This window comes from Nerophis ophidion, linkage group LG25, assembly GCF_033978795.1.
Source record: "Nerophis ophidion isolate RoL-2023_Sa linkage group LG25, RoL_Noph_v1.0, whole genome shotgun sequence".
Classification (NCBI taxonomy): Eukaryota; Metazoa; Chordata; class Actinopteri; order Syngnathiformes; family Syngnathidae; genus Nerophis; species Nerophis ophidion.
Window position 1 is genome coordinate 4,245,007 of NC_084635.1, and position 27,421 is coordinate 4,272,427.

A 27,421-nucleotide genomic window follows, 5' to 3' on the forward strand; every position below is an offset into this window, starting at 1 on the left:
GGCTGGCCTGGGAACGCCTCGGGATCCCCCGGGAAGAGCTAGACGAAGTGGCTGGGGAGAGGGAAGTCTGGGTTTTCCTGCTTAGGCTGTTGCCCCCGCGACCCGACCTCGGATAAGCGGAAGATGATGGATGGATATATATATATTTTTTTCATTAAATCAACATAAAAAACACAATATACACTTACAAATAGTGCACCAACCACAAAAACTCCCTTTTTCATGACAAAAACGTCCCTTTTTCATGACAAAGAAGGAAAAAAAAAAAAAGAAAAAAAAAAAGGACACCCCCCCCCCAACCCCCGGGCCGCGGGACAAATTATTACAGCTACAAAAAGGTTGAGGACCACTGCCCTAAAGGGAATAAGCGGTAGAATGGATGGATGGGCTTTTTTTGCCCTGAAAAAAAAACCCCAATGAAGACATTTTCTGTTGTTTTTAGACCCTTTTTCCCCGTTTGAGCTCCGGGTCATGCAGCCCCACTGGTCACGCCGGTGCTGCTGCGCATTTTCCCCGGGAAAAATGCGCCGCAGAGCCCCGCAGCAGCTTGTCTATTGCTCATAAAAAAATAATAATAATAAAAAAATAATTTGGATGCGTGTTGCTGGATGACAGGCAGGTGGGAAATGGGCCGTAAAATTAAAGAATCCCGCGGAAGGGGGGTGTATAAGCAACCCCCCCTCCCCACGCATAAACGCGCATTCCAAAAAAAAAAATGTTGCAAAAAGACGCTTTCCCCCCTCACACCTCGCTTGCTGGTTCCAGGACGAGCAGGGAGAAATGGCGGCCAAGCAACCGGACGGACCCGCCAAAGCCGACGCCACGCCCCCTCACGTGCACCAGCACCACGCGCCGGCGGCGGGACCGCGCATCGACGGCCAGACATTTTGTCCCTGCCCGGAAATTAAAGCGGGAGAGGCGGACGCCGCCAACCGGGCCTACGGGACTTTCAAGCACGCCGCGCCGGCAGCTCCCCCCGCGGCCAATGCGGCCTTTCGGAAGGATTCGAGCGTTTCGGGCGCTGGGGACGCGCCGCCGCCGCCTCACGCCGAGCAGAACAACAGCGGCTGGGCCGCGCTGAGTCAGACCACCGTCGTGCTGGGGACGGATGGCAACATGTCCGTCCAGACCGGCACCGTCACCCCGGTAATCTCACCTCCTTCCATCTACGAACCTTTGCTACTTTTCTACCTCGAAAAGAAACTTTTAATTGAATTAATTACGTTCCCTATTCATTAAAAAAAAAAAAATTGCCTTTTAAAGTACTTCCGACTTCATTTCCGACATATTGAGAAACTGCACGGAAATATGGGCCGTTGTAGCGATTTTCAAAATAAAAGTATAATGTATCACGTGAGAATTGATATTGAAATAATGGGTTTTGAAGGTAGCAAAATCGTGTTTAAAAGAGCAAGTCTGCATGCAATACATTTTTTTTTGTTTTTATAAAATGTATTTTTTTAAATTAAAATTACTATTTTATGGGGTTGTTTCTCATCTCAGAACATCAGATGTGTTCATTCATTCATAAAATTCCCTTCTTGAAATTGGGCCCATGAGACTTTTTAACCCTCAGGGGAGACTTTAATTTGGATAATCATTGAAAGCTAAACCGGACATTAAAATTCATATATTTTAAAAGATAGTTTTGGATATTTTTGTTTTATATTTTTTTGCTTAAACTTTTCAATCATATTCAATCCTAAATATTTGTATTTTTAAACACTTTTTTAGGCCTTTATTTCCTCATAACTTACATCATGCAAATTTGTTTTTATAAAGTGTATTTAAAAAAAATTAAAATTTGTGTTTTTATGGGGTTGTTTCTCTTTTCAGAACATCAGATGTGTTCATTCATTCATAAAATCCCCTCCTTCAAATTGGGCCTGTGGGACTTTTTAACCCTCTGGGGAGGGTTTAATTTTGGATTATTTTGAAAGCTAAACAGGACATTAAAATCCATACTTTTTTAAAGATAGTTTGGGAATTTTTTTTGTTTTAATTTTTTTGCAAACATTTTTGATACAATTTCATTCTTAAACATTTCTATTTTTGAACCCATTTGAAGGCCCTTTTTCCTCATGACTTACATCAAGCAAATGTATACTGTCTATATTTGATCACATTTAATATTGTTATTATCTTTGAAGGTGAACATGACATTAAAGGCCTTACATTTTAAAGGGCCAAAAAAATGCTTTTTTTTGGGACATTTGTTACAAAAAATTCTCAAAAAACATGTTTTTTCCGGGAAAAAAAAGTGTTTTTATGGGGTTGTTTCTCGTCTCAGAACATCAGGAGTGTTCATTCATTCATAAAATTCACTTCTTTCTCAAAAAATGTTAAATAAAAACAAATTTAATTATCTTTATATACTCATGAACAACTGCCATTTTTTGATCACATTTAAGATTATTATTTTTTTTACTATCTTTAAAGGTGAACATGACATTAAAGTCCTTACATTTGGAAAGGACAAAACATGCTGTTTTTTTGTTTGACATTTTGTACTAAAATTTGTCAAAAAAACGTCATGCTTTTATAAAAAAAATTGAAAAATAAGATATCCTTTTAAATTATCTTTGAATGTGAACACTTTTTTTTTTTTTGAAATTTTATCCTAAACTATCTCCAAAAACTTCATGCTTTTGTTGAAAAAAATAAGTGTTTTATGGGGTTGTTTCTCATCTCAGAACATCAGATGTGTTCATTCATTCATAAAATTCCCTTCTTGAAATTGGGCCCATGAGACTTCTTAACCCTCAGGGGAGACTTTAATTTGGATCATCATTGAAAGCTAAACAGGACATTAAAATTCATACATTTTAAAAGATAGTTTTGGATATTTTTGTTTTATTTTTGTTTTACATTCTTTTGCTTAACCTTTTCAATCATGTTCAATCCTAAACATTTGTATTTTTAAACACTTTTTTTAGGCGTTTTTTTTCTTCATAATTTACATCATGCAAATTTGTTTTTGTAAAGTGTATTTAAAAAAAATTAAAACTAGTGTTTTTATGAGGTTGTTTCTCATCTCAGAACATCAGATGTGTTCATTCATTCATAAAATCCACTCCTTCAAATTGGGCCTGTGGGACTTTTTAACCCTCTGGGGAGGTTTTAATTTGGATTATTTTGAAAGCTAAACAGGACATTAAAATCCATACTTTTTTAAAGATAGTTTGGGATTTTTTTTTTGTTTTAATTTTTTTGCAAACATTTTTGATACAATTTCATTCTTAAACATTTCTATTTTTGAACCCATTTGAAGGCCGTTTTTCCTCATGACTTACATCAACCATTATTTGATCACATCTAATATAATTGTTATTATCTTTGAAGGTGAACATGACATGCTTTTTTTTTTTACATTATTTACAAAAAATGTGTTTTTATGGGGTTGTTTCTGTCTCAGAACATCAGGAGTGTTCATTCATTCATAAAATTCACTTCTTTCTCACAAAATGTTAAAAAATAAGATTTTTTAAAATTATCTTTATATACTCATGAACAACTGCCATTCTTTGATCACATTTAAGATTATTATTTTTTACATTTGGAAAGGACAAAACATGCTGTTTTTTTTGACATTTTTTACTAAAATTTGTCAAAAAACGTCATGCTTTTATAAAAAAATTGAAAAATAAGATTTCCTTTTAAATTATCTTTAAATGTGAACACTGTTTTTTTTGTTTGAAATTTTATCCTAAACTATCTCAAACAACTTCATGCTTTAGTTGAAAAAAACAAGTGTTTTATGGTGTTGTTTCTCATCTCAGAACATCAGATGTGTTCATTCATTCATAAAATTCCCTTCTTGAAATTGGGCCCACGAGACTTCTTAACCCTCAGGGGAGACTTTAATTTGGATCATCATTGAAAGCTAAACCGGACATTAAAATTCATACATTTTAAAAGATAGTTTTGGATATTTTTGTTTTATTTTTGTTTTACATTCTTTTGCTTAAACTTTTCAATCATATTCAATCCTAAACATTTTGTATTTTTAAACACTTTTTTAGGCCTTTTTTTCTCCATAACTTACAACATGCAAATTTGTTTTCATAAAGTGTATTTAAAAAAACTCACTATTAGTGTTTTTATGGTGTTGTTTCTCATCTCAGAACATCAGATGTGTTCATTCATTCATAAAATTCCCTCCTTCAAATTGGGCCTGTGGGACTTTTTAACCCTATGGGGATGTTTTAATTGGGATTATTTTGTAAGCTAAACAGGACATTAAAATCCATACTTTTTTAAAGATGGTTTGGGATTTTTTTTTCGACATCTTTATTTTTCTACATTTTTTGCAAACATTTTTGATACAATTTCAGTCTTAAACATTTCTATTTTCGAACCCATTTGAAGGCCCTTTTTCCTCATGACTTACATCATGCAAATGTATACTGCCATTATTTGATCACATTTAATATAATTTTTATTATCTTTGAAGGTGAACATGACATTAAAGGCCTTAAATTTTAAAAGGCCCCAAAAAAAGTTATTTTTTTTGTTTGACATTTTTTTAGTAACATTTCTCCAAAAACTTCATGCTTTTAAAAAAAAAAAAAAGTTAAAAATTAAGATTATTTTAATGATTTATTATTATATACTCATGAAAAACTGCCATTTGATCACATTTAATATTATTTGTATTTTGTTATCTTACATTTTAAGGGGACAAATAAATGCTGTTTTTCTGTTTGACATTTTTTACAAAAAATTCGCAAAAAACGTCTTGCTTTTTCGAAAAAAAAGTGTTTTTATGGTGTTGTTTCTCATCTCAGAACATCAGATGTGTTCATTCATTCATAAAATCTCCTCCTTCAAATTGGGCCTGTGGGATTTTTTAACTCCCTGGGGATGTTTTAATTTGGATTATTTTGTAAGCTAAACAGGACATTAAAATCCATACTTTTTAAAAAATGGTTAGGGAATATTTAATTTTTCTTAATTTTTATTCTTATACATTTTTTGCAAACATTTTTGATATAATTTCAGTCTTAAACATTTCTATTTTCAAACCCATTTGAAGGCCCTTTTTCCTCATGACTTACATCATGCAAATGTATACTGTCATTATTTGATCACATTTAATATCATTATTATTATCTTTGGAGGTGAACATGACATTAAAGGCCTTACATTTTAAATGGCCAAAAAAAGTTGTTTTTCCTTTTTAGATTGACATTTTTTTTAAAACATTTCTCAAAATACTTTATGCTTTTTTTTTTTTTTTTTTGTAGAAAAAAGTTACAAATTAAGTTTCAATCAATCAATCAATGTTTACTTATATAGCCCTAAATCACTAGTGTCTCAAAGGGAAGTTTATTTTTATTATTTATTATTATATACTCATGAAAAACTGCCATTTGATCACATTTAATATTATTTGTATTTCATTATCTTACATTTTAAGGGGACACAAAAATTTTGTTTTTCTGTTTGACATTTTTTACAAAAAAATTTCAAAAAACGTCATGCTTTTTCGAGAAAAAAAAAACGTTGTTTCTCATCTCAGAACATCAGATGTGTTCATTCATTCATAAAATTCCCTCCTTCAAATTGGGCCTGTGGGACTTTTTAACACCGGGGAGGTTTTAATTTGGATTATTTTGAAATCTAAATGGGACATTAAAATCCATCCATCCATCCGTTTCTACCGCTTATAAAATATAAAGTCCATACTTTTTTAATGATAGTTAGGGAATTTTTTATTTGTATTTTTTACATTTTTTACAAACAATTTTGATACAATTTCAGTCTTAAACATTTCTATTTTCGAACCCATTTGAAGGCCCTTTTTCCTCATGACTTACATCATGCAAATGTATACTGTCATTATTTGATCCCATTTAAGATAGTTTTAATTATCTTTAAAGGTGAACATGACATTAAAGTCATTCCATTTTAAAGTGCCAAAAAAAAGCCTTTTTTTTCTGACATTTTTTTATAAAGTTTCTCAAAAAACTTCATGCTTTAAAAAAAAAGTGTTACAAATTAAGATTATTTAAATCATCTATTATTATATACTTATGAAAAACTGCCATTATTTGATCACATTTAAGATTATTTGTTTTAGTTTTATTATCTTACATTTTAGAGGGTAAAAAAAATGCTGTTTTTTGTTTGACATTTTATACAAAAAATTCTCCAAAAACGTCATGCTTTTTCGAAAATACGTGCCTTTATGGGGTTGTTTCTCACCTCAGAACATCAGGAGTGTTCATTCATTCATAAAATTCACTTCTTTCTCAAAATAAGATTATTTTTTATTATCCTTTGAACAACTGCCATTTTTTGTTCACGTTTAAGATTACTGTTTTATTTTTGAAGATGAACATGACGTTAAAGTCCTTACATTTGGAAAGGACAAAACATGCTGTTTTTTGTTTGACATTTTGTACTAAAATTTGTCCAAAAAAACGTCATGCTTTTATGAAATTTTTTGGAAAAATATGATTTTTTTTTTTAATTATCTTTAAAGGTGAACGTTTTTTTTGTTTGTTTTTTTAAATTTTATAGTAAAATATCTAAAAAAAAAAAACCTTGATGCTTTTGTTGAAGAACAAAAAAGTATTTTTATGAGGTTGTTTCTCATCTCAGAACATCAGATGTGTTCATTCATTCATAAAATTCCCTCCTTCAAATTGGGCCTGTGAGACTTTTTGACCCTCTGGGGATATTTTAATTTGAATTATTTTGAAAGCTAAACAGGACATTAAAATCCATACTTTTTAAAAAATAGTTTGGAAATTTTTTCTTTTTTTTTTTTTCAAACAATTTCAGTCCTAAACATTTCTAATTTTTGAACCCATTTGAAGGCCCTTTTTCCTCATGACTTACATCATGCAAATGTATACTGTCATTTTTTGATCACTTTAATATAATTTTTATTATCTTTGAAGATGAACATGACATTAAAGGCCTTACATCTTAAAAGGCCAAAAAGTTTATTTTTTTTATTTTTGTTTAATATTTTTTTAGTAACATTTCTCAAAAAACTTGCTTTTTTTTTTAAAGTTACAAATTAAGGTTTTAATTATCTATTATATGCGCATGAAAAACTGCCATTATTTCATCACATTTAATATGATTTGTTTTAGTTTTATTATCTTACATTTTAAGGGGACAAAAAAATGCTGTTTTTTTGTTTGACTTTTTTTTTTTACAAAAAATTCTCAACGAACGTCATGCTTTTTCGAAAAAAATAATGTTTTTATGAGGTTGTTTTTCATGTCACAACATCAGATGTGTTCATTCATTCATAAAATCCCCTCCTTCAAATTGGGCCTGTGGGACTTTTTAACCCCCTGGGGATATTTTAATTTGGATTATTTTGAAAGCTAAACAGGACATTAAAATCCATACTTTTTTAAAAGATAGTTAGGGAATTTTTTCTTTTTATTGTTTTAAATTTTTTGCAAACATTTTTTGATACAATTTCAGTCTTAAACATTTCTATTTTTGAACCCATTTGAAGGCCCTTTTTCCTCATGACTTACATCATGCAAATGTATACTGTCATTATTTGATCCCATTTAAGATAGTTTTAATTATCTTTGAAGATGAACATGACATTCAAGGTCTTACATTTTAAAGGGCCCAAAATAAGTACATTTTTAATTTTTGTTTGACATTTTTTTAGTAACATTTCTGAAAAAACTTCATGCTTTTTTTTTTTTATTTTTAAAAAAAGTTACAAATTAAGATTTTAATTATCTATTATATACTCATGAAAAACTGCCATTATTTCATCACATTTAAGATGATTTGTTTTAGTTTTATTATCTTACATTTTAAGGGGACAAAAAAATGCTGTTTTTTTGTTTGACTTTTTTTTTTTTACAAAAAATTCTCAACAAACGTCATGCTTTTTCGAAAAAAATAATGTTTTTATGAGGTTGTTTCTCATCTCAGAACATTAGATGTGTTCATTCATTCATAAAATCCCCTCCTTCAAATTGGGCCCGGACTTTTTAACCCTCTGGGGAGGTTTTAATTTGGATTATTTTGAAAGTTAAACAGGACATTAAAATCCATACTTTTTTAAAGATAGTTTGTGAATTTTTTCTTTTTATTGTTTTACATTTTTTGCAAACATTTTTGATACAATTTCAGTCTTAAACATTTCTATTTTTAAACCCATTTGAAGGGACTTTTTCCTCATGACTTACATCATGCAAATGTATACTGACATTATTTGATCCCATTTAAGATAGTTTTAATTATCTTTGAAGATGAACATGACATTAAAGTCCTTACATTTTTTGTTTGACATTTTTTAATAAAATTTCTCAAAAAACTTCATGCTTTTTAAATAAAAAAAAAAGATTATTTTATTATATACTCATGAAAAACTGCCATTATTTGATCACGTCTAAGATTATTGTACTATTTTTATTATCTTGGATTTTAAAAGGACAAAAAAAAATGCTGTTTTTTTGTTTGACATTTCTCAAAAAAACGTCATGCTTTTACAAAAAAATCAATGTTTTTTATGGGGTTATTTCTCTTTTCAGAACATCGATGTGTTCATTCATTCATAACATTCTCTTCTTGAAATTGGGCCTGTGGGACTCTTTAACCCTCTGGAGATGTTTTAATTTGGATTATTTTGAAAGCTAAACAGGACATTAAAATCCACACTTTTTTAAAGATAGTTTGGGATTCAAAAATATTTTTTGTTGACATTTTTTGCAAACATTTTTCAAACAATTTCAGTCCTAAACATTTCTATTTTAAAAGCCTCTCTTCAGGCCTGTTTTCCCTCATAACTTACATCATGCAAATGTAGACTGTCATTATTTGATCACATTTAAGAATATTTTTTATCGTCTTTAAAGGTAAAAGTCCTAAAAAGTGCTGTTTTGTTTGTTTGAAGTTTTTTACAAACATTACTCAAAAATGTCATGCTTTTTCAAAAAATGTTGATAAATAAGATTTTTTATTATCTTTAAAGCTGAACATGACATTAAAGTCCTTACCTTTTTAAAAGTACAAAAAAAAAATGCTGTTTTTTTTTGTTGGACATTTTTTACCAAAAATTCTCAAAAAGCTTCAGGCTTTTATAAAAAAAAATTAAGTGTTTTTTGGGGTCGTTTCTCATCTCAGAACATCAGATGTTCATTCATTCATAAAATTCCCTTCTTGAAATTGGGCCCATGGGACTTCTAAACACCCTGGGGAGATTTTTATTTGGATAATCATGAAAGCTAAACAGGACATTAAAATGTGTACATTTTAAAAGATAGTTTGTGATTTTTTTTCTTTCATTCTTGTTTTACATTTTTTGCTAAAACTTTTCAATCATATTCAATCCTAAACATTTTTAGTTTTAAACCGTTTTTTAGGCCTTTTTTCCCCTCATAACTTACTTGATGCAAATTTATACTGCCATTATTTGATCACATTTAAGATTATTTTTTATTATCTTTTAAAGTGAACATGACATTAAAATCATTACATTTTAACGGGAAAAAAACAGTTTTTTTTTGTTTTTAACATATTTTACTTACACACCCTGTTTCAATATGTGTTGGGAAATTGTGTTAGATGTAAATATAAACAGAATACAATGATTTGCAAATCCTTTTCAAGCCATATTCAGTTGAATATGCTACAAAGACAACATATTTGATGTTCAAACTGAAACATTTTTTTGTTTGCAAATCATCATTAACTTTAGAATTTGATGCCAGCAACACGTGACAAAGAAGTTGGGAAAGGTGGCAATAAATACTGATAAAGTTGAGGAATGCTCATCAAACACTTATTTGGAACATCCCACATGTGTGCAGGCTAATTGGGAACAGGTGGGTGCCATGATTGGGTATAAAAGCAGCTTCCATGAAATGCTAAGTCATTCACAAACAAGGATGGGGTGAGGGTCACCACTTTGTAAGCAAATTGTCAAACAGTTTTAGAACAACATTTCTCAAGGAATTTAGGGATTTTACCAACTACGGTAAAAGGTTCAGAGAATCTGGAGAAATCACTGCACGTAAGCGATGATATTACGGACCTTTGCTCCCTCAGGCGGTACTGCATCAAAAACCGACATCAGTGTGTAAAGGATATCACCACATGGGGTCGGAAACACTTCATAAAACCACTGTCAGTAACTACAGTTGGTCGCTACATCTGTAAGTGCAAGTTAAAACTCTACTATGCAAAGCCAAACCCATTTATCAACAACACCCAGGAACACAGCTGGCTTCGCTGGGCCTTAGCTCATCTAAGCTGAACGGATGCAAAGTGGAAAAGTGTTCTGTGGTCTGACGAGTCCACATTTCAAATTATATTTGGAAACTGTGGACGTGGTGTCCTTCGGAACAAAGAGGAAAATAACCATCCAGATTGTTATAGGCGCAAAGTTGAAAAGCCAGCATGTGTGATGGTATGGGGGTGTATTAGTGCCCAAGGCATGGGTAACTTACACATCTGTGAAGGCACCGTTAATGCTGAATGGTCCATACAGGTTTTGGAGCAACATATGTTGTCATCCAAGCAACATTATCATGGACGCCCCTGCTTATTTCAGCAAAACAATGCCAAGCCACGGGTTATAACAGCGTGGCTTCGTAGTAAAAGAGTGTGGGTACTTTCCTGACCCGCCTGCAGTCCAGACCTCTCTCCCATCAAAAATGTGTGGCGCATTATGAAGCCTAAAATACGACAGCGGAGACCCCGGACTGTTGAAGGACTGAAGCTCGACATAAAACAAGAATGGGAAAGAATTCCACTTTCAAAGCTTCAACAATTAGTTTCCTCAGTTCCCAAACGTTTATTGAGTGTTGTTAAAAGAAAATGTGATGTAACACAGTGGTGAACATGCCCTTTCCCAACTACTTTGGCACGTGTTGCAGTCATGAAATTCTAAGTTTATTATTTGCAAAAAATAAAAAAATAAAGTTTATGAGTTTGAACATCAAATATGTTGTCTTTGTAGCATATTCAACTGAATATGGGTTGAAAATGATTTGCAAATCATTGTATTCTGTTTATATTTACATCTAACACAATTTCCCAACTCATATGGAAACGGGGTTTGTAAATTTCTCAAAAACTTCATGCTTTTATTCATGAAAAACTGCTATTTGATCACACTTAATATTATTTATTTGTGACTTTAAAGGTGTTACATGACCTTAAAGGCCTACTGAAAGCCACTACTAGCGACCACACAGTCTGATAGTTTATATATCAATGATGAAATATTAACATTGCAACACATGCCAATACGGCCGCTTTAGTTTACTAAATTACAATTTGAAATTTCCCGGGGGGTTTCATCCTGGAAACGTCATGTAATGATGACGTGTACGCAAGACGTCACAGGTTTTTAGGAAGTATGAGCGCTGCACACACACACACAGCTAAAAGTCGTCTGCTTTAACGGCATTATTCCACAGTATTTTGGACATCTGTGTTGCTGAATCTTTTGCAATTTGTTCAATTGATAATGGAGAAGTCAAAGTAGAAAGATGGAGTTGGGAAGCTTTAGCCTTTAGCCACACAAACACATGGTGATTCCTTGTTTAAAATTCCTAGAGGTGAAACTTTACTATGGATCAGAGCGCGGTCAAGAGAACATCAATCAAGACGGAATGTCAACCAGCAGGTTTCGGTGAGAAAATTGTGGTTAAAAAGTCGCTTCTTACCGGAGAAAAGCTGAGCTTGTGTGGTCCATAAAGCTGCCGTTGACTTCCCTGAGACACTGCGCGTCAACACACCCGTGGACACACACCTCCGACTATCAGGTACTATTTAACTCACTAAAACACTAGCAACACAATAGAAATATGAGGGATTTCCCAAAATTATCCTAGTAAATGTGTCTAAAAACATCGGAATCCGTCCCAATGCAATCATGTTTTTTTTTTAACCTTTTTTTTTTTTTTTCTAGTCCGTCACTATCAATATCCTTAAACACGAATCTTTCATCCTCGCTCAAATTAATGGGGAAATTGTCGTTTTCTCGGTCCGAATAGCTCTTACTGTTGGAAACTCACATTATAAACAATGTGAGGATGTGCGGAGTCATCAAACATGTGACGTCATCGTCTGCTACTTCCGGTACAGGCAAGGCTTTTCTGTTAGCACCGAAAGTTGCTGACTTTATCGTGGATGTTCTCTACTAAATCCTTTCAGCAAAAATATGGCAATATGGCGAAATGATCAAGTATGACACATAGAATGGACCTGCTATCCCCGTTTGAATAAGAACATCTCATTTCAGTAGGCCTTTAAAGGCCTTACATTTTAAAGGGCCAAAACAATTTTTTGTTTGAAATTTTATACTAAAATTTCAAAAAAATTAAAAAATAAAATACTTTTTTTTTGGTAAAAAAAAAATTGAAAAATGCTTTTATAATTTCAAAAAAATTATATTTTAATTATTTATTATTATATACTCATAAAAACTGCCATTATTTGGTCTTATTTAATATTATTTGTATTAGTTTTATTATCTTACATTTTAAGGGGACCAAAAAAATGCTGTTTTTCCGTTTGACATTTTTTTACAAAAAATTCTCAAAACAATGTTGTTTGATTGATTGAAACTTGTATTATTAGATTGCACAGTACAGTACATATTCCGTACAATTGACCACTAAATGGTAACACCCGAAAAAGTTTTTCAACTCTAAGTCGGGGTCCACGTTAATCAATTCATGCTTTTACAAAAAAAAGTGTTTTTATGGGGTTGTTTCTCATCTCAGAACATCAGGAGTGTTCATTCATTCATAAAACTCACTTCTTTCTCAAAAAATATTAAAAAATAAGATTATTTTTCATTATCTTTTATATACTCATGAACAACTGCCATTTTTTAAATCAATCAATCAATCAATCATTCAATGTTTACTTATATAGCCCTAAATCACTAGTGTCTCAAAGGGCTGCACAAACCACTACGACATCCTCACATTTAAGATTATTTTTCACTATCTTTAAAGGTGAACATGATATTAAAAAGTCCTTACTTTTGGAAAGGACAAAACAGGCTGTTTTTTTGTTTGACATTTTGTACTAAAATTTGTCAAAAAGCGTCATGCTTTTATAAAAATGTTTTGAAAAATAAGATTATTTTTTAAATTATCTTTAAAGGTGAACACTGTTTTTTTGTTTGAAATTTTATTCTAAATTATCTCAAAAAACGTCATGCTTTATTTGAAAAAAGTGTTTTTATGAGGTTGTTTCTCATCTCAGAACATCAGATGTGTTCATTCATTCATAAAATTCCTTTCTTGAAATTGGGCCCATGGGACTTTTTAACCCTCAGGGGAGACTTTAATTTGGATCATCATTTAAATCTAAACAGGACATTAACATTTGGACGTTTTAAAAGATAGGTTGGGATTTGTTTTTGGTTTATTTTTGTTTTACATTTTTGCTAAAACTTTTCAATCATATTCAATCATTTTTCTTTTTCATTTTCATTTTTATTTATCTCATTCATTGATGTGCATTTAGAACGTTAATTATATCACAATTATACAATTTAAATTCACACAATTCCTGAGAAGGAGCAGGATGAAGAAAATCTTATAATTTCCTGCCCCCTTTGACATAAAACATTATCTTACTTTATGAATATCATTTAAGCCGACTCATATATCCAAATGTAATGAAACAATCAAAAACAAAAAACACAAGAAAAACACAAGTGCAAAACTTCATAAAGTATAAACCAAACCAAGAAAGTAATAGTAATAATATAATATTAATATACATCCTAGCTGAGATAGGCGCCAGCGCCCCCCGCGACCCCGAAAGGGAATAAGCGGTAGAAAATGGATGGATGGATGGATGGATGGACATCCTAAAAAAATAATCCTAAACATTTCTATTTTTAAACCCTTTTTTAGGCCTTTTTTTCCTCATAACTTACATGATGCAAATTTATACTGCCATTATTTGATCACATTTAAGATTATTTTTATTATCTTTGAAAGTAAACATGACATTAAAGGCCTACTGAAATGAGATGTTCTTATTTAAACGGGGATAGCAGGTCCATTCTATGTGTCATACTTGATCATTTCGCCATATTGCCATATTTCTGCTAAAAGGATTTAGTAGAGAACATCAACGATAACGTTCGCAGCTTTTGGTCGCTAATAAAAAAGCCTTGCCTGTACCAGAAGTAGCAGACGATGTGCGCGTGACGTCACGGGTTGTGGAGCTCCTCACATCTGAACATTGTTTACAATCATGGCCACCAGCAGCTAGAGCGATTCGGACCGAAAAAGCGACGATTTCCCCATTAATTTGAGCGAGGATGAAAGATTTGTGGATGAGGAAAGTGAGAGAGAAGGACTAGGAAAAAAAAGACTATACAGTGGGAGCGATTCAGATGTTATTAGAGAAATTTACTCAGAAAATTCTGGAAAATCCCTTATCTGTTTATTGTGTTACTAGTGTTTTAGTGAGATTATATGGTCGTACCTGTACAACCTGAAGGTCGGCCCTGCACCTTTCTTCAGCACCAGTAGACAGGTGGTGGCGATGCCCATCTTTGCCCTTCCCAAGGGACCCTATTCGAAACTTGATATTTTGAAATGTTCGCTGCATAATACACTGTACTTTGTGTGTGTGGTCCAACCAACCGTGTTCGCTTGACCGCTCTGTTCCATAGTAAAGCTTCACCGTCATCTTTCGGGAATGTAAACAATGAAACACCGGCTGTGTTTGTGTTGCTAAAGGCGGCCGCAATACACTGCTTCCCACCTACAGCTTTCTTCTTTGACGTCTCCATTATTAATTGAACAAATTGCAAAAGATTCTGCAACACATTTGTCCAGAATACTGTGGAATTATGCGATGAAAACAGACGACTTATAGCTGGGATCGGGCTGGAACAAAATGCCCGCTACAATGCGTGACGTCACGCGCACGCGTCATCATACCGCGACGTTTTAGCATGATACTTCCGCGCGAAATTTAAAATTGCAATTTAGTAAACTAAAGCGGCCGTATTGGCATGTGTTGCAATGTTAATATTTCATCATTGATATATAAACTATCAGACTGCGTGGTCGCTAGTAGTGGCTTTCAGTAGGCCTTTAAGGTCTTTACATTTCAAAGGGATGTTTCTCAAAAAACTTCATGCTTTTATGAAAAAAATGTAAAAAAATAAGATCACTTTTATTATCTTTATATTGTTATGAAAAACTACCAATATTTGATCACATTCAAGATTATTCTTATTATCTTTAAAGGTGAACATGACATTAAATTCCTTACATTTTAAAGGGACAACAAAATTAAATTTTTTTAAATAAAATTTCCCAAAAATCTTTATGCTTTTATAACAATAAAAATAAAATAAAAGAAATCATTTTTATTATCTTTATCTACTCATGAAAAACTGCCATTATTTGATCACATTTAATTAGATTATTATCTTTATAGGTTGTCATGACATTAAAGTCCTTATATTGTTCCTAACATTTTAAAGGGAGACCATATGCTATTTTTTTTGGACTTTTTTTTTTACTGTAATTTCTCAAAAAACTTAATGCTTTTATAAAATAAATATATGACAAAGTCCTTATTTTAAAGGGATATAAAAATGCTGGGTTTTTAAATTTTTTCTGCTAAAATTTCTCAAAAAACGTTATGCTTTTATAAATAATATTAAAAAATAAAATTATTTTATTTTTTATTAACTTTAAAAGTGAACATGACATTAAATTCCTTACATTTTAAAGGGACAACAAAATGAATTAAAAAAAAAAAAAAAAATTTCCCAAAAATCTTTATGCTTTTATAAAAATAAAAATAAAAATGAAATAATTTTTATTATCTTTATATACTCTTGAAAAACTGCCATTATTTGATCTCATTTAATTAGATTATTATCTTTAGAGGTTGTCATGACATTAAAGTCCTTATATTGTTCCTAACATTTTAAAGGGACAAAATATGCTGTTTTTTTTGTTTGACTTTTTCTTTTTACTGTAAGTTCTCAAAAAACCTAATGCTTTTATAAAATAAATATATTTAAAAAAATAGATTTGTATTATATTTAAAGGTGAACATGACATTAAAGACCTTATTTTAAAAGGATATAAAAATGCTGTTTTTTAAAAAAACTTTCTACTAAAATTTTTCAAAAAAAGTTATGCTTTTTTTTAAATAATGTAAAAAAATAAGATTATTTTATTTTTTATTAACTTTAAAAGTGAACATGACATTAAAATCCTTACATTTTTAAAGGGCCCCCCCCAAAAATCTTTTTTTTTGTTTGACATTTTGTACTAAAATTTCTTTTATTAAAAAAGTTGAAAAACACTTTTTTAAATTAAAAAATATATGTATATTTTAATTATTTATTATTATATACTCATGAAAACTGACATTATTTGATCAGATTTAAGATTAATTGTATTGGTTTTATAATCTTACATTTTAAAGGGACAAAATAATTATTTTATTGAGTGTTTTTTTTGTTTGATATTTTTTACAAGAAAATCTCAAACGTCATGCTTTTTTGGGGCTTTTTTCTCATCTCAGAACATCAGATGTGTTCATTCATTCATAAAATTCACTTCTTTCTCAAAAAAAAAAAAAAAAGATTATTTTTACTACCTTATAGTCCTTACTTTTAAAGGGACATAAAAATGCTGTTTTTTTTAAGTTTTTTTTAAATCATCAAAGAACTTCACGCTTTTATAAAAAAAAAGGTTAAAAAATAAGATTATTTTTTTAATCAACTTTAAAGGTAAACATGACATTAAAGTTCTTACCTTTTTAAAGGGCCCCCCCAAAAAAATATTTTTTTTTGTTTGACATTTTGTACTAAAATTTAAAAAAAAAAAAAAAACAACAACTTCATGCTTTTATTAAAAAAGTTGAAAAACACTTTTTTAAATTAAAAAATATATGTATATTTTAATTATTTATTATTATATACTCATGAAAACTGACATTATTTGATCAGATTTAAGATTAATTGTATTGGTTTTATAATCTTACATTTTAAAGCGACAAAATAATTATTTTATGGAGTGTTTTTTTTTGTTTGATATTTTTTACAAGAAAATCTCAAAAAACGTCATGCTTTTTTGGGGCTTTTTTCTCATCTCAGAACATTAGATGTGTTCATTCATTCATAAAATTCACTTCTTTCTCAAAAAAAAAAAAGATTATTTTTACTATCTTATAGTCCTTACTTTTAAAGGGACATAAAAATGCTGTTTTTTTAAAGTTTTTTTTAAATCATCAAAGAACTTCACGCTTTTATAAAAAAAAGGTTAAAAAATAAGATTATTTTTTTAATCAACTTTAAAGGTGAACATGACCTTAAAGTTCTTACCTTTTTAAAGGGACAAAAAAATGTTTTTTTTGGTTTGAAATTCTATACTAAAATTTCTAAAAAACAACTTTGTTTTTATAAAAAAAATATTGAAAAATCACCCTTTTTGAAAGGCCTTTTGCTCCAAACTCAATAAGTTTCAATGCAAATAAATACTAGTAGAAAACTGTGACGTCATTTGATCACAGTCTTCTTAAAATTCATTAACAAAAAACTTTACATGATTTTGTATTTTTTTGTTTAATGGCTGAAGTTGATTGGGATATTTGAGAAAAAAAACATTTATTTTTTATTTTTTATGATGCCCTTTGATATGGTACACCTGTTTGGGGGTATTGTCAAATAGTAGCCAAAGTATATTGTACACCTGTGAAGATATTGCACATTTTAAATTAAACACGATAAAGCACATTTGGGTAAAACGTGCAATGAAAAATATGGTCAAAAATACAAAAAAGTCCCCTGAGACAATTTTTTCCTAATGAAGTAATAACTTAGTAAAAAATAAATAACAAATAATAATATTGATTTTGCACATTTTCTCCTTGCAGGCGGACGATGATGATGACGAGGAAGGGGATGAGAATAAGGCCAGGGGAAACTGGTCCAATAAACTGGATTTTATTTTGTCCATGGTGGGCTATGCTGTGGGACTGGGGAACGTGTGGAGGTTTCCTTATCTTGCCTTCCAGAATGGTGGAGGTAAGAGATCAAATAAATACATTAATAGCTACAAATATATATATATGTAAAGCACATTTAATATACATGTTTCAAATAAAAATGTTTTAAAAACATAAATACTACATTTCCCCCTAAAATATGTAAGTTTATTGTGTGATTAATAATACTTTCATGGCAAAATGAAAAAAATTGAATACAATTTTTAAATACATTTTGCACAGTAAGAATATATTTTCAAATATAAAAAAATATATATTTCCCCCTTTAAAAATTTAATAATAATAATTGTATAACGTTGATTATTTGTATTAGTATTGTACTATTAGAGCAACATACAAAATGGGAGAAATATAGAATAATAAATATATACAATAAATAAGTTTTAAATATAAAAAACCTCTCCTTTTACAAAAAACATCTGTAGTACAATACTAATGATGTCTTTTAGTATTGTACTAATATAGCAAAAATAAAAATATGTGAGAAATATACAATATTATTAAGTTAAGTTAAGTTAAAAGTGTGTGGGGAAATTTGTCCTGTGCATTTGACCCATCCCCTTGATCACCCCCTGGGAAGTGAGGGGAGCAGTGAGCAGCATTGGTGCCGCGCCCGGGAATCATTTATGGTGATTTAACCATAAATACAATTAAAAAAAAAAAAAAAGAAACATATAATAACATTTTATTATTTTGTGCTCTTTTTTGCACTATTAGAGCAGGGGAAAAATGGATGAATATAACATCTTACTTTTGGGTGCATTTTTGTTCTATTATAGCAGAAATAAAATGTAAAAAAAATTGATGAATATAAAATCTTATTTTTTCCTGTTTTTTGAACTATTATAGAAGAAAAAAATGGATAAATATAAAATCCTATTATTTTGTGCTCTTTTTTGCACTATTAGAGCAGGGGAAAAATGGATGAATATAACATCTTACTTTTGTGTGCATTTTTGTACTATTATAACAGAAATGTAAAAAAAAAAGATCAATACAAAATCTTATTTTTTCCTCTTTTTTGAACTATATAGAAGAAAAAAATGGATAAATGTAAAACCCTTTTATTTTGTGCTCTTTTTTGCACTATTAGAGCAGGGGAAAAATGGATGAATATAACATCTTACTTTTGGGTGCATTTTTGTACTATTATAGCAGAAATAAAATGTAAAAAAATTTTGATAAACATAAAACCTTATTTTTTCTTCCTCTTTTTTGAACTATTGTAGAAGAAAAACATTGATAAATATAAAATCCTATTATTTATTATTTATTATTTGTGGGCTTCACGGTGGCAGAGGGGTTAGTGCGTCTGCCGCACAATACGAAGGTCCTGCAGTCCTAGGTTCAAATCCAGGCTTGGGATCTTTCTGTGTGGAGTTTGCATGTTCTCCCCGTGAATGCGTGGGTTCCCTCCGGGTACTCCGGCTTCCTCCCACTTCCAAAGACATGCACCTGGGGATAGGTTGATTGGCAACACTAAATTGGCCCTAGTGTGTGAATGTGAGTGTGAATGTTGTCTGTCTATCTGTGTTGGCCCTGCGATGAGGTGGCGACTTGTCCAGGGTGTACCCCGCCTTCCGCCCGATTGTAGCTGAGATAGGCGCCAGCGCCCCCCGCGACCCTGAAAGGGAATAAGCGGTAGAAAATGGATGGATGGATGGATGGATTATTTTGTGCTCTTTTTTTGCACTATTAGAGCAGGGGAAAAAATTGATGAATATAACATCTTACTTTTGGGTGCATTTTTGTACTATTATAGCAGAAATAAAATGTAAAAAGAATTGATAAATATGAAATCTTTTTTTTTCCTCTTTTTTTGAACTATTACAGAAGAAAAAAAATGGATAAATATAAAATCCTATTATTAAGTGTTCTTTTTTTGCACTATTAGAGCAGGGGGAAAATGGATGAATATAACATCTTACTTTTGTGTGCATTTTTGTACTATTATAGCAGAAATGCAAAAAAAAAAAAGATCAATACAAAATCTTATTTTTTCCTCTTTGAACTATTAAAGAAGAAAAAAATGGATAAAAATAAAATCCTATTATTTTGTGCTCTTTTTTGCACTATTAGAGCAGGGAAAAATGGATGAATATAACATCTTACTTTTGGGTGCATTTTTGTACTATTATAGCAGAAATAAAATATAAAAAAATTGATAAATATAAAATCTTATTTTTTCCTCTTTTTTGAACTATTATAGAAGAAAAAAATGGATAAATATAAAATCCTATTATTAAGTGTTCTTTTTTTGCACCATTATAGAAGAAATCAAATTTAAAAAATGGATAAATACAAAATTTTACTTTTTTTGTGCCTTTTTGTGCCTTTTTGTACTATTATAGCAGAAATAACATTTTAAAATGGATAAATATAAAATATTTTTGGTGCCTTTTTTGTACTATTATATCAGAAATACATTTTTTAAAAATAGATGAATATAAAATCCTATTATTTTGTGCCCTCTTTTTGCACTATTATAGAAGAAATCAAATTTAAAAAATTGATAAATACAAAATTTTACTTTTTTTGTGCCTCTTTGTACTATTATAACAGAAATAAAATTTTAAAAATGGATAAATATAAAATATTTTTTGTGCCTTTTTTGTACTATCATATCAGAAATACATTTTTTTTAAAATGGATAAATATAAAATCCTATTATATTGTGTTCTCTTTTTGCACTATTATAGAAGAAATAAAATTTAAAAAATTGATAAATACAAAATTGTACTTTTTTTGTGCCTTTTTGTACTATAATAGCAGACATAAAATTTTAAAAATTGATAAATATAAAATAATATTTTCTGTGCCTTTTTTGTACTATTATATCAGAAATAAAATTCAAACAATGAATAAATATAAAATATTAGTATTTTTTGTGGCCTTTTTTGCACTATTATAGCAGAAATAAAATAACAATAGGATACATTTAAAATCTTATTTTTTTGTGCCTTTTTCCCCTCTTGCAGGTGCATTTTTGATCCCCTACCTGACTATGTTGGGCATTGCCGGCATCCCAATCTTTTTACTAGAGGTGTCCCTGGGCCAGTTCGCCAGCCAGGGCCCAGTGTCAGTATGGAAGTGCATCCCAGCCCTGCAAGGTACTTGCATCCCAACAGACCCTCGCCCACAACATTCAACACCCACCAGTCTCTACTTCCCTTAAGAGTAATTGATACATATTTCGTCTCGTTTATTTATTTTAGGTTGCGGGATTGCCATGTTGATTGTATCTGTCTTGATAGCCATATACTATAATATTATTATGTGCTGGACACTGTACTACCTGTTCGCTTCGTTGAAGGGCTCACTGCCATGGGCTCACTGTAGGAATGCGTGGAACACCGTGGAATGTAAGGACAAAGAAATGCTGCTCCTAGGTGAGACACGCACACACACACACACACACACACACACACACACACACTGCACAATGCGCAATGCGTCACCACTCTAAGTTGAGGTGTCCTGCAGAATGCTGACCTGTGATCCATACTTAAAATATAATTTTTAAACACCCCACAGCTTATTTATATTCTTTTTTTTACGTTTTATACCAAGTTGTGCTTTTCCACTGTTTTGAAACTGCAGTTTTTTTTTGTAATTTTAATAATTAAATTCTTCCATTAAATATACTTAATTTTTTTTTGTAGGGAAATGCAAATGCAGGTGTTTGTCAACGGTCTGCATCGATTATGTATCGAAATTCAACGAATTTCTGGTGATATTCGCCTTTTGGGGATTCTGTGAATTCAGCAGAAAAAATGCTTGCTTGACATATTTACTGTACTGAGCTGCTGCAGTGCTGCAGCAGGCGCAACACTGACCTCTGCTGGCCAGTGGAAGAACTACAGCCTCTTTTCAACTGAATGAACACAAATTTCAATATCTCTGAAACAGAATCAGAAGTACTTTATTATTTTCCGAGAGGAAATCTAATACTTTTGCGTTGTTTTTTAAATTTTTGTTTTAGTTTTGGCCTTAATGTTTGTTTTTATTCACAAATTTCCTGAAAGGGTTCAGTTATTTCACGGGTGTACAAAGCCAAACAGGTCCTTCATTTTTCCTTAAATCTGTCACATAACTGCAGCCCTAAACAAACATACAAAACAAGTATTTTTTCGCCCTTTTTAAGGCCATTGATCGGATAATATCACATTTATTTACAACCCCCGTTTCCATATAAGTTGGGAAATTGTGTTAGATGTAAATATAAACAGAATACAATGATTTGCAAATCCTTTTGAACCCATATTCAGTTGAATGCACTACAAAGACAACATATTTGATGTTCAAACTCATAAACTTTGTTTTATTTTTCCAAATGATAATTAAGTTAAAATTTCATGACTGCAACACATGCCAAAGTAGTTGGGAAAGGGCATGTTCACCACTGTGTTACATCACCTTTTCTTTTAGCAACACTCAATAAACGTTTGGGAACTGAGGAAACTAATTGTTGAAGCTTTGAAAGTGGAATTATTTCCCATTCTTGTTTTATGTAGAGTTTCGGTCGTTCAACAGTCCGGAGTCTCCGCTTTCGTATTTTACGACGACGGCGTTTCAGGTTATTGTTGATAAATGGGTTTTGGCTTTGCATAGTTGAGTTTTAACTTGCAGTTACAGATGTAGCGACCAACTGTAGTTACTGACAGTGGTTTTATGAAGTGTTCCTGAGTCCATGTGGTGATATCCTTTACACACTGATGTCAGTTTTTGATGCAGTACAGCCTTAGGGATCAAAGGTCCGTAATATCATCGCTTACATGCAGTGATTTCTCCATTCCTTGCAATAGCTCGTTGAGAAATGTTGTTCTAAAACTGTTTGACAATTTGCTTACAAAGTGGTGACCCTCACCCCATCCTTGTTTGTGAATTACTTAGCATTTCATGGAAGCTGTTTTTATACCCAATCATGGCACCCACCTGTTCCCTATTAGCCTGCACACCTGTGGGATGTTCCAAATAAGTGTTTGATGAGCATTCCTCAACTTTATCAGTATTTATTGCCACCTTTCTCAACTTTTTTGTCACGTGTTGCTGGCATCAAATTCTAAAGTTAATTACTATTAGAAAAAAAAAAGTTTTTCAGTTTGAACATCAAATATGTTGTCTTTGTAGCATATTCAACTGAATATGGGTTGAAAAGGATTTGCAAATCATTGTATTCTGTTTATATTTACATCTAACACAATTTCCCAACTCATATGGAAACCGGGTTTGTAAACTTTTGTTTAGTTTTAGACATATATAGTTGACAGGAATAGCCAAACATGCATCACATTCTGTTTTTCCTCTCAACAAGTTTAAAAAAATGTAGATCAATAAAGTCAAATTAAATTAATCACAGAAAAACACATTGTGGCATTCTTAAATGCTCCTAGAGAGATACAACAACCAACAAACACTCAAAATGCTCATCAACCACCCACATTTCAATTTAATCGGGGTTAATTTAGAGATCAGTCCCTCCTATCTCAGAAAAGCTCTGGGGAGTTCCGGAAATTTTCCAGGACCATTCGATGTCAGCTTAAATTTTTCCATCCATCCATCTTCTTCCGCTTATCCGAGGACGGGTCGCGGGGGCAGCAGCCTAAGCAGGGAAGCCCAGACTTCCCTCTCCCCAGCCACTTCGTCTAGCTCTTCCCGGGGGATCCCGAGGCGTTCCCAGGCCAGCCGGGAGACATAGTCTTCCCAACGTGTCCTGGGTCTTCCCCGTGGCCTCCTACCGGTTGGACGTGCCCTAAACACATCCCTAGGCAGGCGTTCGGGTGGCATCCTGACCAGATGCCCGAACCACCTCATCTGGCTCCTCTCCATGTGGAGGAGCAGCGGCTTTACTTTGAGTTCCTCCCGGATGGCAGAGCTTCTCACCCTATCTCTAAGGGAGAGACCTGGAAACTCATTTGGGCCGCTTGTACCCGTGATCTTGTCCTTTCGGTCATGACCCAAAGCTCATGACCATAGGTGAGGATGGGAACGTAGATCGACCGGTAAATTGAGAGCTTTGCCTTCCGGCTCAGCTTCTTCTTCACCACAACGGATCGGTACAACGTCCGCATTACTGAAGACGCCGCACCGATCCGCCTGTCGATCTCACGATCCACTCTTCCCCCACTCGTGAACAAGACTCCTAGGTACTTGAACTCCTCCACTTGGGGCAGGATCTCCTCCCCAACCCGGAGATGGCACTCCACCCTTTTCCGGGCGAGAACCATGGACTCGGACATGGAGGTGCTGATTCTCATTCCGGTCGCTTCACACTCGGCTGCGAACCGATCCAGTGAGAGCTGAAGATCCCGGCCAGATGAAGCCATCAGGACTACATCGTCTGCAAAAAGCAGAGACCTAATCCTGCAGTCACCAAACCGGAACCCCTCAATGCCTTGACTGCGCCTAGAAATTCTGTTTTTCCAGTTTGAGAAAATAAAGAACATCTTTAAACCAGCAAGTAGCGCTTTTTACCTTCCAATTTTAATGTCACAACATGAAATATAAAACAAATCAAAAACACATACATAAATGACATGAGCATAAAACCTATGAAGAAATGCAATTTTGAAAAGTTTCACTCTTTGTAAGAAATGTGAAATATGTATGTATATATATAATAAGTTCTTGTTTTTTTAAGAATTTGTGCGTTTCTATTCCTCTTTTTGATATCATTCTTTGCCATGTCTTTAACAAACATTACCGAGTCAATATCTTGCCTTTACTACAAAAATAGAGTTTCGCTTTTCCTAAACTGATGCTGCTGCTTGTTTCTTTTGTACAGACTCCTGCATCCTGTGGAACAGAAACACCTCCTCCATCAAGAACTCCACTTTTTGTCTCACTGCTCGTGCTGCTGGGAATCTGAGCAGACTGTTGAACTCCACCCTGGAAGGTGAAAAGATCTACGTCAGCCCCAGTGAGGAGTACTTCAAGTGAGTGAGGAAAAACTGGACATGGCTCTGTTGTTCGGTCGTTTTCTGGTGTTTGTGTTTCAATGCTGTCTTAATCCTTACTCTGTGGTGACGGTGTACACACACACACACACACACACACACGCACACACACACACAGTCGTCAAAAGTTTACATACACTTGTAAAGAAACATTTCATGCGGTCTTGAGTGTCCAATCATTTCTACAACTATTGTGGATTTTTTGACATCACATGGACAATCAATGTTTATCAATCAATGTTTATTTATATAGCCCCAAATCACAAATGTCTCAAAGGGCTGCACAAATCATTACGACTACAACATCTTCGGAAGAACCCACAAAAGGGCAAGGAAAAATCACACCCAGTGGGTAGAGAGAATTCACATCCAGTGGGACGCCAGTGACAATGCTGACTATGAGAAACCTTGGAGAGGACCTCAGATGTGGGCAACCCCCCCACCTCTAGGGGACCGAAAGCAATGGATGTCGAGCGGGTCTAACATGATACTGTGAAAGTTCAATCCATAGTGGCTCCAACACAGCCGCGAGAGTTCAGTTCAAGCGGATCCAAGACAGCAGCGAGAGTCCCGTCCACAGGAAACCATCTCAAGCGGATCAGCAGCGTAGAGGTGTCCCCAACAGATACAGGCCAGCGGTCCATCCTGGGTCCCGACGAGCGGTCCATCCTGGGTCTCGACTCTGGACAGCCAGTACTTCATCCATGGTCATCGGACCGGACCCCCTCCACAAGGGAGGGGGGGACATAGGAGAAAGAAAAGAAGCGGCAGATCAACTGGTCTAAAAAGGAGGTCTATTTAAAGGCTAGAGTATACAGATGAGTTTTAAGGTGAGACTTAGATAAAGATAAGATCTTCTGGAGGAAAGTTATGTGGTCAGATGAAACAAAAATTGAGCTGTTTGTGTTGTGTACGTGAGGACTGGAAGGAGACGACAGTATCAATCAATCAATCAATCAAAGTTTATTTATATAGCCCCAAATCACAAATGTCTCAAAGGACTGCACAAATCATTACGACTACAACATCCTCGGAAGAACCCACAAAAGGGCAAGGAAAACTCACACCCAGTGGGCAGAGAGAATTCACATCCAGTGGGACGCCAGTGACAATGCTGACTATGAGAAACCTTGGAGAGGACCTCAGATGTGGGCAACCCACCCCCCCCTCTAGGGGACCGAAAGCAATGGATGTCGAGCGGGTCTAACATGATACTGTGAAAGTTCAATCCATAGTGGCTCCAACACAGCCACGAGAGTTCAGTTTAAGCGGATCCAAGATAGCAGCGAGAGTCCCGTCCACAGGAGACCATCTCAAGCGGAGGCGGATCAGCAGCGTAGAGATGTCCCCAACCGATACAGGCGAGCGGTCTATCCTGGGTCCCGACGAGCGGTCCATCCTGGGTCTCGACTCTGGACAGCCATTACTTCATCCATGGTCATCGGACCGGACCCCCTCCACAAGGGAGGTGGGGACATTCTAATGCTTCACTCTAACTTTCCTCATCCACAAATCTTTCATCGTCGCTCAAATTAATGGGGAAATCGTCGCTTTTTCGGTCCGAATCGCTCTTGCTGTTGGTGGCTATGATTATAAACAATGTTCAGATGTGAGGAGCTCCACAACCCGTGACGTCACGCGCACATTGTCTGCTACTTCCGGTACAGGCAAGGCTTTTTACTACGCCTTTAATGAACATGAACATGTGCTATATTGCAGCCACAGACTAATTTCTCAGTGGTAGGTTGCATACCAAAAAAAATCTATTAAAAACATGTACATAAACACCGGAATCAGACATCAAAAACAGCAAAATAAAATACAAATAGTCAAATTTAACAATATAAGAGTCACTGAACCTTTGATGATTGTGTGGGATGTGTATGCTACTCTAAATGTTGGCTGGTGGATTAAGTGTAAAGTTAATCAGGTGAATAATACAAGAGGGTGTTGTATGTGCGTGATGAATGAACCTTCGTCTGGAATAGGAAGGGGTAGGCACAAGAAGGATCAAGAAGGATCCGGGGACAGGCAAGAGGTCGAGAGGCAGACGGCAAGCAAACAAGGTCCGAGTCCAGGCGAGTGGTCGAGGATCGAGGGAGGCAACTGCGAAGAGGACTAGGAACAAGTCAGCGAGGCAAAACAGGCAAAAGGGACAAAACGAGGCGAGGACAACGAGAGGGAAGCCAGAGACGTATATGCTTACTACGAGGAGTTAACGACGTTCTGGCACAGGATCCAAGGAGTGAGTGGACTTGATTGCTGCCAGGTGCTCTGATGACAGGCCTCCTGCAGCTGCGGCGAAGAGTGGGCGTGGAGCGATCGTGTCTTGGCATGCTGCCAGAAGGAGTGTGGTAATCTGCTGAGGAAGGATCTTGGGTTCGAATCCGCCCCGTCACAGTTTGGCCACAATACCCAGCAATATGCTTGGAGGAGAAAAGGTGTGGACTTTAATC

The 27,421-nt window shown here is 33.6% G+C and overlaps 1 protein-coding gene across 2 annotated transcripts in view; it reads left to right on the forward strand.

The window, feature by feature from the left end:
- Positions 1 to 27,421, forward strand: part of slc6a5 (solute carrier family 6 member 5) — an 86,267-nt gene that overhangs the window by 7,196 nt on the left and 51,650 nt on the right. For both annotated transcript variants that reach the window (XM_061887047.1, XM_061887048.1), the window contains exons 3-7: positions 766 to 1,146; positions 17,878 to 18,028; positions 20,988 to 21,119; positions 21,225 to 21,398; positions 24,794 to 24,944. In XM_061887047.1, the coding sequence (XP_061743031.1) occupies positions 766 to 1,146; positions 17,878 to 18,028; positions 20,988 to 21,119; positions 21,225 to 21,398; positions 24,794 to 24,944 (989 nt within the window). The remainder of the gene's footprint in view (positions 1 to 765; positions 1,147 to 17,877; positions 18,029 to 20,987; positions 21,120 to 21,224; positions 21,399 to 24,793; positions 24,945 to 27,421) is intronic.